This window comes from Somniosus microcephalus, chromosome 27, assembly GCF_052327205.1.
Source record: "Somniosus microcephalus isolate GS21.2 chromosome 27, FLI_Smic_1.0, whole genome shotgun sequence".
In the NCBI taxonomy this organism is placed as follows: domain Eukaryota; kingdom Metazoa; phylum Chordata; class Chondrichthyes; order Squaliformes; family Somniosidae; genus Somniosus; species Somniosus microcephalus.
In genome coordinates, this window is record NC_141013.1 from 41567342 (window position 1) to 41580875 (window position 13534).

General features: G+C 44.4%; 2 protein-coding genes across 5 annotated transcripts in view; both read right to left on the reverse strand.

Moving 5' to 3' along the window:
• cemip (cell migration inducing hyaluronidase 1) overlaps positions 1-13534 on the reverse strand; it is a 247262-nt gene that overhangs the window by 130511 nt on the left and 103217 nt on the right. The gene's annotated exons all lie outside the window — the stretch shown is intronic.
• The window catches only part of LOC147100145 (cell surface hyaluronidase CEMIP2-like), a 114732-nt gene continuing 101661 nt past the window's right edge, over positions 464-13534 (reverse strand). For 3 of the 4 annotated variants that reach the window (XM_085968880.1, XM_085968881.1, XM_085968882.1), the window contains 4 exons: positions 8553-8713; positions 6189-6298; positions 1162-1296; positions 464-756 (listed from right to left, as the gene is read on the reverse strand). In XM_085968880.1, coding sequence (XP_085825006.1) covers positions 560-756; positions 1162-1296; positions 6189-6298; positions 8553-8713 — 603 coding nt within the window. In that variant the 3' untranslated portion in view covers positions 464-559. The remainder of the gene's footprint in view (positions 757-1161; positions 1297-6188; positions 6299-8552; positions 8714-13534) is intronic. The other variant, XM_085968879.1, reaches the window with a different exon arrangement.

Here is a 13534-nt window from a genome sequence, read left to right on the forward strand (position 1 = left end):
AATGACAGCATGATTTCAACATTATAAATCCTTGGAGGACTGCGGTACTGTTTTAGCACCACTTATAAGTCTTGAAATATATAACAGTTCTATTTTTCTTAATTTCTAGTATTCTCATGAACAAGACGAGACTTATTCCAACGCACTCTGGATTAGAAATGTGAAAAACCGAACATTTTTACAGAAACTATAGTTTGCATTTTGAAAGCTGGGAAGAACATTTTGTCCTGGAGGTTCAATAGGGACTTGAATACTCTTCAGTTCGTTAGCGCGTGACACAATTGTGTCGTTTTGTCCAATTTATGGGACCTCTTCATTCTCTAGAATGGCGACAGATATTATTCAGTCACCTTCTGTCTGCAGATGCAAGGAACAAGATCGAGTACCAGAAATATTGTACATTCATCTCCACGCTCAAAAATACTATTAAATTGACCATAAAATAAGACCATATACTCACTGCTCCTGTACATAATACATTTATTTATGGCACTGATACAAAAAGTAAACGGTCAGCAATTCAACAGATTCTCTCTCCCTCCTTGCCATTAGTTATAGTTTAGTTGTGAGACATTAAGTCTTGGAACAACTTTAAATCTCTCCGGTTTTCCTTCACTTTTCCGGGACAGCCGTATTCGCTCAGTTTCAACGGAACATAGTGCTGCAGGGAGGCAGCTCGCTGACCAACACTGCGGCTGATCATTTTAATCCATGCTGGTTTCAGCAGACCCTTGAATCCCAGCATAGCAAAACTTCCTAAAATCAAAAAGGAATAATTCATCGTTAATTCCCGTCTTTCATTATTTTGTGTCAACCTTTTCGTAGGCTACACAACGGAATCTGTGAAATAGTCCTAATTCTTGCTTGACCCAACAAATTTCCATCCACAGAAATATTGAAAAAAGTGTATAAATTTAAAATGTCCGAACCGTGGCCTTAAATGCTCAAGTACAAGAAGGGAAAGGGGTAACAATACAGTGGTTAACAGTGAGAAATGGCCATTGTGCACGCGAGCAAACACCCTTGGGATGGAGGAGTGTCTACTGAGCAGAACAAGTCTTTTCAGAAAAGCAGCACAAAGATGAGGGAGGTCATTCAACCCATTTAACTGATCCTTCATAATAAACTTTCCATTCCCACCCCCCCCATCACAGCAACCACCTGCCCTCTTGAATGATTCCAGATTGTCACTCCCCTGCCCGAGCCAATGGCAGGTATTAATCACTGTCACATGCTTCTGGACATCAGCCTTCCACTCAGCAACTTCAATCTTTTCTGGAAACTTTACCTGAAGAACTGTTAAACATGGTAAAAGGCGAATTAAAGACAGCACAAAAAAGCCCTTAAAACAGCAAAATCTCTGTACAGGTCAATCTTAACAAGTAAAAGTACTGAATTAGTCAGACTCCCCCGGTAATATAGAGGAATCAGCCACATAAATACTGTGGTGACAAGAGCAGGTCAGAGGCTGGGTATTCTGCGGCGAGTGTCTCACCTCCCGACTCCCCAAAGCCTTTCCACCATCTACAAGGCACAAGTAAGGAGTGTGATGGAATATTCTCCACTTGCCTGGATGAGTGCAGCTCCAACAACACTCAAGAAGCTCGACACCATCCAGGACAAAGCAGCCCGCTTGATTGGCCCCCCATCCACCACCTTAAACATTCACTCCCTCCACCACCGGCTTACCGTGGCTGCAGTGTATACCGTCTACAAGATGCACTGCAGCAACTCGCCAAGGTTTCTTCGGCAGCACCTCCCAAACCGGCGACCTCTTCCACCTAGAAGGACAAGGGCAGCAGGCACATGGGAACACCACCACCTGCAAGTTCCCCTCCAAGTCACACACCATCCTGACTTGGAAGTATATCGCCGATCCTTCATCGTCGCTGGGTCAAAATCCTGGAACTCCCTCCCTAACAGCACTGTGGGAGTAGCTTCACCACACGGACTGCAGCGGTTCAAGAAGGCAGCTCACCACCACCTTCGAGGGCAACTAGGGATGGGCAATAAATGCTGGCCTTGCCAGCGATGCCCACCTCCCATAAACGAATTTAAAAAAAATCCCATCAGTCAAACACTGCGCATACAACAGAGCAGAACTTCCTCTTACGTTTGGGCATAAATAGTCGCCTGAGTGGAGCCGAGAGGAACATCAGGGGGGGGAGGTCCGCAGTCCCATAATGGAGCCTGCACAATTATCCAAACATTTATTTAAATCAGCGTGCTCTCCTCCCCGCTCGATTTTCCTCTATGTGCTCGGCCCAGGTGATTATTTCTGCCCAGGGGGGCGAAAAACATCAGTCCCAACATGTTAATAGTAAAGAATGAATTCAGAACTGGCAAATGTTTGTGCGCATCTGTAATTTACATTTACCAGGTTTTTAATGACATGGAATTGACTAACTTATTCTATGAGAATAACCGTTTGTTTTATTGCCCGTATGATGCACAAAATAATCCGATACAATGGATGCGTGTGAAGTAATATTTATGTTAATATGTTGACTGATGTTAAAATTGGTTGACTTATTCCGAAACTTGCCAACATTTTTGCACAAACACTGGGTTAGTGTGATATAGTTTGAAACCTGTGTAACTTCCTTTCTGCAAACATTACAGAAACAAAGGGTGTGACTTCCTTAGTAGAAAATACTGGATCAGTGTTGAGAGCTGTACTCCGGAATGAATACTGGTTCACAGTATTGAGAGTGTACTCCGGAATGAATACTGGTTCACAGTATTGAGAGCTGTACTCGGGAATGAATACTGGTTCACAGTATTGAGAGCTGTACTCGGGAATGAATACTGGCTCACAGTATTGAGAGCTGTACTCGGGAATGAATACTGGTTCACAGTATTGAGAGTGTACTCCGGAATGAATACTGGTTCACAGTATTGAGAGTGTACTCCGGAATGAATACTGGTTCACAGTATTGAGAGCTGTACTCCGGAATGAATACTGGTTCACAGTATTGAGAGCCGTACTCGGGAATGAATACTGGTTCACAGTATTGAGAGCCGTACTCGGGAATGAATACAGGTTCACAGTATTGAGAGCTGTACTCGGGAATGAATACTGGTTCACAGTATTGAGAGCTGTACTCCGGAATGAATACTGGTTCACAGTATTGAGAGTGTACTCCGGAATGAATACTGGTTCACAGTATTGAGAGCTGTACTCGGGAATGAATACTGGTTCACAGTATTGAGAGCTGTACTCCGGAATGAATACAGGTTCACAGTGTTGAGAGTGTACTCCGGAATGAATACTGGTTCACAGTATTGAGAGCTGTACTCGGGAATGAATACTGGTTCACAGTATTGAGAGCTGTACTCGGGAATGAATACTGGTTCACAGTGTTGAGTGTGTACTCCGGAATGAATACAGGTTCACAGTATTGAGAGCTGTACTCGGGAATGAATACGGGTTCACAGTATTGAGAGTGTACTCCAGAATGAATACAGGTTCACAGTATTGAGAGCCGTACTCCGGAATGAATACAGGTTCACAGTATCGAGAGTGTACTCCAGAATGAATACAGGTTCACAGTATTGAGAGCCGTACTCGGGAATGAATACAGGTTCACAGTATTGAGAGCTGTACTCGGGAATGAATACTGGTTCACAGTATTGAGAGTGTACTCCGGAATGAATACAGGTTCACAGTATCGAGAGTGTACTCGGGAATGAATACTGGTTCACAGTATTGAGAGTGTACTCCGGAATGAATACAGGTTCACAGTATCGAGAGTGTACTCGGGAATGAATACTGGTTCACAGTATTGAGAGTGTACTCCGGAATGAATACAGGTTCACAGTATCGAGAGTGTACTCGGGAATGAATACTGGTTCACAGTATTGAGAGTGTACTCCAGAATGAATACTGGTTCACAGTATTGAGAGTGTACTCTGGAATGAATACAGGTTCACAGTATTGAGAGCTGTACTCCGGAATGAATACTGGTTCACAGTATTGAGAGCCGTACTCCGGAATGAATACAGGTTCACAGTATCGAGAGTGTACTCCAGAATGAATACAGGTTCACAGTATTGAGAGCCGTACTCGGGAATGAATACAGGTTCACAGTATTGAGAGCTGTACTCGGGAATGAATACTGGTTCACAGTATTGAGAGTGTACTCCGGAATGAATACAGGTTCACAGTATCGAGAGTGTACTCGGGAATGAATACTGGTTCACAGTATTGAGAGTGTACTCCGGAATGAATACAGGTTCACAGTATCGAGAGTGTACTCGGGAATGAATACTGGTTCACAGTATTGAGAGTGTACTCCGGAATGAATACAGGTTCACAGTATCGAGAGTGTACTCGGGAATGAATACTGGTTCACAGTATTGAGAGTGTACTCCAGAATGAATACTGGTTCACAGTATTGAGAGTGTACTCTGGAATGAATACAGGTTCACAGTATTGAGAGCTGTACTCCGGAATGAATACTGGTTCACAGTATTGAGAGTGTACTCCGGAATGAATACAGGTTCACAGTATCGAGAGTGTACTCGGGAATGAATACTGGTTCACAGTATTGAGAGTGTACTCCGGAATGAATACAGGTTCACAGTATCGAGAGTGTACTCGGGAATGAATACTGGTTCACAGTATTGAGAGTGTACTCCAGAATGAATACTGGTTCACAGTATTGAGAGTGTACTCTGGAATGAATACAGGTTCACAGTATTGAGAGTGTACTCGGGAATGAATACAGGTTCACAGTATCGAGAGTGTACTCCGGAATGAATACTGGTTCACAGTGTTGAGAGTGTACTCGGGAATGAATACAGGTTCACAGTATTGAGAGTGTACTCGGGAATGAATACTGGTTCACAGTATTGAGAGCTGTACTCCGGAATGAATACAGGTTCACAGTATCGAGAGTGTACTCGGGAATGAATACAGGTTAACAGTATTGAGAGCCGTACTCGGGAATGAATACTGGTTCACAGTATTGAGAGTGTACTCCGGAATGAATACTGGTTCACAGTATTGAGAGCTGTACTCCGGAATGAATACTGGTTCACAGTATTGAGAGTGTACTCCGGAATGAATACAGGTTCACAGTATCGAGAGTGTACTCCGGAATGAATACTGGTTCACAGTATTGAGAGTGTACTCTGGAATGAATACAGGTTCACAGTATTGAGAGTGTACTCGGGAATGAATACAGGTTCACAGTATCGAGAGTGTACTCCGGAATGAATACTGGTTCACAGTGTTGAGAGTGTACTCGGGAATGAATACAGGTTCACAGTATTGAGAGTGTACTCGGGAATGAATACAGGTTCACAGTATTGAGAGTGTACTCGGGAATGAATACTGGTTCACAGTATTGAGAGCTGTACTCCGGAATGAATACAGGTTCACAGTATCGAGAGTGTACTCGGGAATGAATACTGGTTCACAGTATTGAGAGCTGTACTCCGGAATGAATACAGGCTCACAGTATTGAGAGTGTACTCCGGAATGAATACAGGCTCACAGTATTGAGAGCTGTACTCCGGAATGAATACTGGTTCACAGTATTGAGAGTGTACTCCGGAATGAATACTGGTTCACAGTATTGAGAGTGTACTCCGGAATGAATACAGGCTCACAGTATTGAGAGTGTACTCCGGAATGAATACAGGCTCACAGTATTGAGAGTGTACTCCGGAATGAATACTGGTTCACAGTATTGAGAGTGTACTCCGGAATGAATACTGGTTCACAGTATTGAGAGTGTACTCGGGAATGAATACTGGTTCACAGTATTGAGAGTGTACTCCGGAATGAATACAGGCTCACAGTATTGAGAGTGTACTCCGGAATGGATACAGGCTCACAGTATTGAGAGCTGTACTCCGGAATGAATACTGGTTCACAGTATTGAGAGCCGTACTCCGGAATTACTACAGGTTCACAATATCCAACTCACGACATTCAGGTAAGGAACCCTGCAGCCCATCCAGCTGATCTTTCCATAAGACCGAGGATCCCCATAACTATCTCTTGAACGACTGCAGAGTTTTTAACTCCATTACCCTACGTGAAGACGGTTTCAGATATTGATCACTCTTTGGTGATGATGTATTCTCTATACATTGTAATTAGTCAGTGACGAACATTTCCAACCTATATTGGTAATTTGAAGATATTAATGGAGAACTAGCACAAACTAACACATCACCTTCCATGTAAAATTTGATTGGCTTTGCAGCACCTAGCCTCAGAAAAGCTGAAGACACAAAGGTTAGTGGCCAGCCAGAATCATCTCTTGTACAGACAAGAGTAATTGACCTGCAAAGGAAGGAAACAGAAACAAAAAATAAAAACACTGACAGAGATGCGAATAGTTTATCGTTAAACCATTTACAAGACATTCTTATGATGCTTTTTCCAAAAAACAAACTTTGGTGATTTTTCCTAAATGATAAATTTTCTCCAAATTATTTGCGTGTGTATACACTCCAACGGAACAGGATGGACAACATTGTATATTTGGATTATCAGCTCAGGTTTTGATATCATGCCACAAAAAAGACTGGTTACAAATATTAAGGCACATGGCATTAAAGAGAATGAAGCCACGTGGATAGAGAGATGGTTCAGGCCCGGAGTAACTGGGTGTTTTTCAGATTGGCAACACGTGGCTAGTAGTGTGCCCCAGGGACCTCTTGTTTTCCATTTATATAAATGATTTGGACATAGGCACAAGAGGAATGGTATTGAAGTTTGCTGTTGATACCAAGTTAAGGAGGCATGGCAAACAATGAGAAAGAATGCAAGAGGACATAAGCGGGCTAGGGGAGTGGGCAGATAGGCGGCAGATGCAGTTCAGTGCAGAGAAATGTGAAGTAGTATATTTTAGGAAAAAGAACAGTGAAAGGAAGTGTACCTTTAATGGCTAGACTCTGAACAGAGTAAAGGAGGAGCAAAATTTACAGATGCAGATATATAGGTCTTTAACACAGACAGGAAAAATTTGAAACACAGCAAATTAATCAGCATTTGAAGATCAGACAGTCGCTGTTTTGGATTTGCATCCTTCTTCAGAACTGAAAAGTAAGAGCTGAATGTGCGTATCAATAGAATCTGGTAAAAAAGAAAGAGAGGAGGAGGAAGAAAAGAGCCAAATAAACGGAGAGGAAATATCAGTGGAGGGATTTCTGGATAATTTAGCCGATCATCTCAGTCACGTAATAGTAGGAAGCATTAAAGAAATGAAAGGACAAAGGATGTGTGAAAATGTGAGGCAGTGGGAAGCTTCGAGAAAATGGGAAGGATGGAAAATCTGGGAATTGGGTTAGAAAAGTGAAAGATCAGGTTGAAAAGGGAAATGGATTCTGGGTTTTATATCTCGGGACATGAAATATAAAAGACAGAAGGTGATAATAAATTTGTGCAAGATGTTGGTTAGGCTGCACTCTTATAGGAAGGGTACAGTGAAAGCTAAATAAAGTAGAGGTGTTATGAGCCTGGGATTAACAAAGATAGATAGAGGCGAGGACGGACATTTGGCTCATCTAGATCAACCCTCCATTGAAATTTTCAATTACCCCCTCCCCATCACAATATCAAATGATTCCGGAGTGATTGGCCTCCATTCCAGATATTGATCACACTGTGTGAAGAGTGCTCAGTGACAACAGTCCTGAACTTGCCGTATACCAGTTTGTACTGATTAGTCCTACAGCCACAGTTTGACTGGAAATAGAGCTCAGTGTTAACCTTTGCTGTTCCCCATAGTATCTTATATACCTCTACAGTGTTCTGTCTCATTTGCCTGTTTTCAAGGTTGAAGAGGCCTAGGTTTTCTAGCCTCTCCTCATAATTCAGTCCTCTGACACTCGGGATCAGATTAAAGCTACATTATGGAGGACATATAATAGTCAGCCATTACAGTGGAGTCATGCCTTAACCAATCCAATGAAGCTCTAGTACAGCCCTGGAAGTTAAACAGAAAAATATTCCATTTCTCCTTTGGTTGTCCTCGACTATAATTCACAGCCAAGGAAAAAGAGGGAACTTTTAGACCCTATAATCTGCACAAAATGTAGTTTTATAATTTAGAGGTTTCCAACATTTAGCATAATTATACCCTCTATTTCTGCAACCTACATGAAGCCAAATGTTTTGTTTACAACACCAGTTTAACTAACTTTTTTGGCACGTAAAAGAAAGGTTGTTGAGCGTATTTTTCTAAAAAAAAAAGGTACTTATTTTTTCTTCTCTCTCTTATGGTCTTCCTGCTCTGCTCACCATCCCTGGCCCCAGCAGATGGCCTTGAACCCTATGACCAGCCAATAAGTCATGCCCCATTTTGGTTCCTTTCCTGTGCACAGAAGCTTCAACAGTCTCCCTATATCTTCAAGTGGCTCCTACACAAAGTCTGTAATTGTGTGGGCTATAAAGGATTATGGTCTTGCTATGCAGCTATTCTCAGGCCTTGCTTTGGAAGACAATGATTTTTCAATCTATCCCAAGCATCGCAGCTGTTTTCACAACGGCAGTTGGCATTTTATGGAAAATAGTTAATTGTCCATCTGTCTACCTTTCTCGAATGGTTGCCTGGATGTAATTAGCAATGGAATCAGCCGCTTGCAGAGCATGGACGGTGTCAAAATGTTGCCTGCTCAAAATGTCTCCAGAGCACGCATCTACCGTGACAAAAAATAACCCCGGCTTCTCAAACAGGAAAACCTCATCATTCACCTGCAGGAACAGAATGGCAACACTTCATTTCAACTGGAAGGAAGCAAATTCTTAAAGTGTGACATAATTTTAATAAAATCCCCAAATAAATTCTCCAATGGAACAGAAAAAAAGAATGACCATTTCCGACATGTTTGGAAAGCTCAACTTGATTGGGTCAGTTTGGCCAACCTAACTCCCAATCGGTTGAAAAACAATTAATTATCAAAACAGAAGTTTCCATCGGTTACTATGCTGCGACGATTGTTACGATGGCGTAGTGGTTAGGTTACCAGACTAGCGATCCAGAAGAACGTGAGTTCAAGTCCCACCATCGCAGTTTGAGAATTTGAATTCAGTTCTTAAATAAATCTGGAAATAAAAAGCTGGTGTCAGTAAAAGTGACCACGAAGCTGTCGGATTGTTGTTTAAACCCATCTGGTTCACGAATGTCCTTTAGGGAAGGAAACTTGCCGTCCTTACCCGGTCTGGCCTATATGTGACTCCAGTCCCACACCAATGTGGTTGACTCTTAACTGCCCTCTGAAATGGCCTCGCGAGTCACTCAGTCGTATCAAACAGAAGGCCCACCACACCTTCTCATGGCAACTAGGAATGGACAAGAAATACTAGCCTTGCCCACATTCTGAGAATGAATAATAAATAAATATATATATATTATCTGTTTATAGCTCTGACGATGTTTATTTTCTTCAGCCGTGACCTCAGAATGCCATTCCCACTCCTATCAGCTTCACCCAAATACAGTAAGTACCAGTATACCAGATATTAGTACAGAAATGCATCAGTGGCAGCCAGTGTCAGGTAAAAGGAGGGAAAATAGAGGCAAAAACAAGAAAGTCAAAACAACGTGTATATGCCCCTCCGGCATGCCTCCTCACTACCTCTCCCAAGGTAGAAGACCCCATGCTATCCTTCCCTCGCTCATCTTCCATCCTCCCATACACCTTCTCACGGTCCTTTATCCCTCAAATGTCTCCCCACTTCCTCCCCTGAGTGGAACTGAAAGAACATAAGAAATAGGAGCAGGATTAGGCCATTTGGCCCCTCAAGCCTGCTCCGCCATTCAACAAGATCATGGCTGATCTTCTACCTCAACTCCACCTTCCCGCTCTATCCCCATATCCCTTCGTCTCTGACAATCTATCGACCTCTGTCTTGAATATACTCAACGACGGAGGATCCAAGGCCCTGTGGGGTAGACCAGGGAAACAAGCCTGGCTCTGACATTTGGTCTCATTCTCCTGAAACATATCACGGATATCATAACAAAACGGAAACGCATCCCACAGAAAGATCCTCACACGTGTTAGTCAAAGAAAGAAAATGCAGGGATTGTGTCAGGGTTAAGATGGTGATCTGCAGATCTGTTTTTTTGGCTGGTGAGGTCTTATGCTGTAATAAAATTCCAAATCATAAAATGGGTCATTTAGCACACAGCTGGTTCATCGGTACTTCAATTCTGGAAAACTAATGATGCTATTATATTACAGCGTGTCTGCGAATAAAAACAAACTTCTGTAATTAGCTGGGGCTCTCTGAGCTGTGGAATCAAACTCATTCTTATTGTGAATCACAACTGTCTGAAAGACACGAAATATAACTTCATTTCTGGCCCACCATACTTCTGCTGATTGCTGAAAAAGGTTTGGAGACGTTGGCAAGCACTCAGCTCGCTCATGGCCAGATATAGATGGAGCTTGGCAGCAGTGACTGCTGTGGCATGGCTACCTCTAGAGGGGCAAGTGGACAACCACATCGCCTGACGGTTCCAGTGCCTCAGGTGGCCCCGTCTTGGTCCCTCAGGCCACCCCCGGTCCCTCAGGCCGTCCCCCGGGCTGCCCCCGGTCCCTCGGGCCTCCCCCGGTTCCTCGGGCCGTCCCCGGTCCCTCAGGCCATCCCCCGGTCCCTCAGGCCATCCCCCGGTCCCTCAGCACTGTATGGTAAAGACAACGTAAAAGAGTCCTGCGTTGCCTGGAGCGTACCTAGCTTCTTCTGTAAAGATCGGGAGGGTACATTGTACAACCCGTGCTGCCTCCCTCCCTGGGTCTGTGGAATCGCAGAACCTGCCTCTGGGAGGGGCAATCAACTTATGCTCTGAAAGCAGTCATTTTCCCAGCACTGGAGATTGCCACGTACAGATACAAGTAGTCAAAGATAAAGCTGAAATAATGATTATATTAGATCTTTTATTCCCCCAAGCCATAGATCCAATGTGGCCTCACTTTACACATGCACAGGATCGGTTGAGGACTCTGCTGTTTGCCAGGAACCACGCCCACAAGACAAATCAGAAATTTGGGCATGCACTGCCCATGATTTTCCAATTAAATTATCAGCATGTGCCCACGTTTCAGAATTGCACTGTTGGCAAGTGAGACTCTCCTGGCAGGGCAGGCTGTTAAAATGGTCCCTTCTGTATCAACAATATTAATGCTCACAAAACTATTTTAAATTGAAATGAGGGGAAAGTCTATGTTGCACTGGGTTTCATTTTCCCTTCTCCCTTGTATTGGTTTGTCTGCACCACACACTGGGATAATGTAAACTGGGCAATATTAGATTTGGCTGCCTGTTGTACACCATTGACTTCAATGTAAATGAAAATTGAGCATGGTCGAACAGGCAGCCAATCCAATGTCGCCCGGTTTACACTATCGCCACGAGTTAACATTACCCCCCCACTGTCTCTGAATCGGTGAGTAACCTGTTTTTGCTAATGCACCATGGCAGCTTGAGAATTTGACTTCAGTTTATTAAAAATAAAATAAAAAGCTGCTATCAGTAAAAGTGACCATGAATCTGTCAGACTGTTGTTAAGACCCAACTGGTTCACTATTGTCCTTTACGGAAGGAAACCTGCCGTCATTACCAGCTCGGGCCCATGTGTGATTCCAGTGTGGTTGACTCTTAACTGCCCCCTGAAGTAGCCTAGCAAGCCACTCAGTTGTATCATAGGGATGGGTAATAAATGCTGGACTTGGCAGCAACGGCCACTGACTACGAGGCAGCTTGTGAGCATGTGGCCTGAGCAACGCTCGCTCTCTCTCTCTACGGAGAAGCATCTGGCTGGGCAGCCTCTCCCTCCCCCTGTCGGCACTGCTATGATCAGTACTTCCGAATCTGGAGGAATACAGACTCCAGCGTTCATTCTGCCCTTCCACGATACAACACACTGGTGATGCATTGCATTCTCAGTAATCACCTTCTATCCTGCAGTGTAGATAAACAATTGATAGGGCTCCTACGATTAAAACCCAGCACTAAGCTCACTCCCACTCCTGGCATGATGCTGGTGTCCTCTTTTTTAATTCATTCATGGGATCCGGGCGTTGCTGGCAAGGCCAGCATTTGTTGCCCATCCCTAGTTGCCCTTGAGAAGGTGGTGGTGAGCCGCCTTCTTGAACCGCTGCAGTCCGTGTGGTGAAGGTACTCCCACAGTGCTGTTAGGGAGGGAGTTCCAGGATTTTGACCCAGCGACGATGAAGGATCGGCGATATATTTCCAAGTCAGGATGGTGTGTGACTTGGAGGGGAACTTGCAGGTGGTGGTGTTCCCATGCGCCTGCTGCCCTGGTCCTTCTAGGTGGTAGAGGTCGCGGGTTTGGAAGGTGCTGCCGAAGAAGCCTTGGCTAGTTCCTGCAGTGCATCTTGTAAATGGTATACACTGCAGACATGGTACGCCGGTAGTGGAGGGACTGAATGTTTAAGGTGGTGGATGGGGTGCCAATCAAGCAGCCTGCTTTGTCCTGGATGGTGTCGAGCTTCTTGAGTGGTGTCGGAGCTGCACTCATCCAGGCAAGTGGAGAGTATTCCATCACATTCCTTACTTGTGCCTTGTAGATGGTGGAAAGGCTTTAGGGAGTCAGGAGGTGAGACACTTGCCGCAGAATACCTAGCTTCTGACCTGCTCTTTTTGCCACAGTATTTATGTGGCTGGTCCAGTTAAGTTTCTGGTCAATGGTGACCCCCAGGATGTTGATGGTGGGGGATTCGGCGATGGTAATGCCGTTGAATGTCAAAAGGCGGTGGTTAGATTCTCGCTTGTTGGAGATAGTCATTGCCTGGCACTTGTGTGGCGCGAATGTTACCTGCCACTTATCAGCTCAAGCCTGAATGTCGTCAAGATCTTGTTGCATGCGGGCATGGACTGCTTCATTATCTGAGGAGTTGTGAATGGCACTGAACACTGTGCAGTCATCAGCAAACATCCCCATTTTTGACCTTATGATTGGGGGGGGGGGGGGGGGGGGGGGGGGAGGTCATTGATGAAGAAGCTGAAGATGGTTGGGCCTAGGACACTGCCCTGAGGAACTCCTGCAGCGATGTCCTGGGGCTGTGATGATTGACCACCAACCAGCTTCCTTTGTGCTAGGTATGACTCCAGCCAGTGGAGAGTTTCCCCCCCAATTCCCATTGACTTCAATTTTACTAGGGCTGCTTGATGCCACACTCGGTCAAATGCTGCCTTGATGTCAAGGGCAGTCACTCTCACCTCACCTCTGGAATTCAGCTCCTTTGTCCATGTTTGGACCAAGGCAGTAATGAGGTCTGGAGCCGAGTGGTCTCTTATTTAAATGCAACAGTTAACGATATGGGTGTTGTATTAGTATTCCATATCTAACATCTAATAGTAACCCAAGGCCCTCACTCTTTATTCGGAGGGGCTTCCCTTACAGTTTCCGCCCGTCTCCCAGCCTGGTGTATTCTCATCATGACTAGTCCCACACGGAGTTACACTGCCTCCCCCTCACTCCCTCATGGTTCTTTTGATTTCTGCAATGGATCCTTTATAGTTTTCATCCCTCTCTTTGCTCCACCA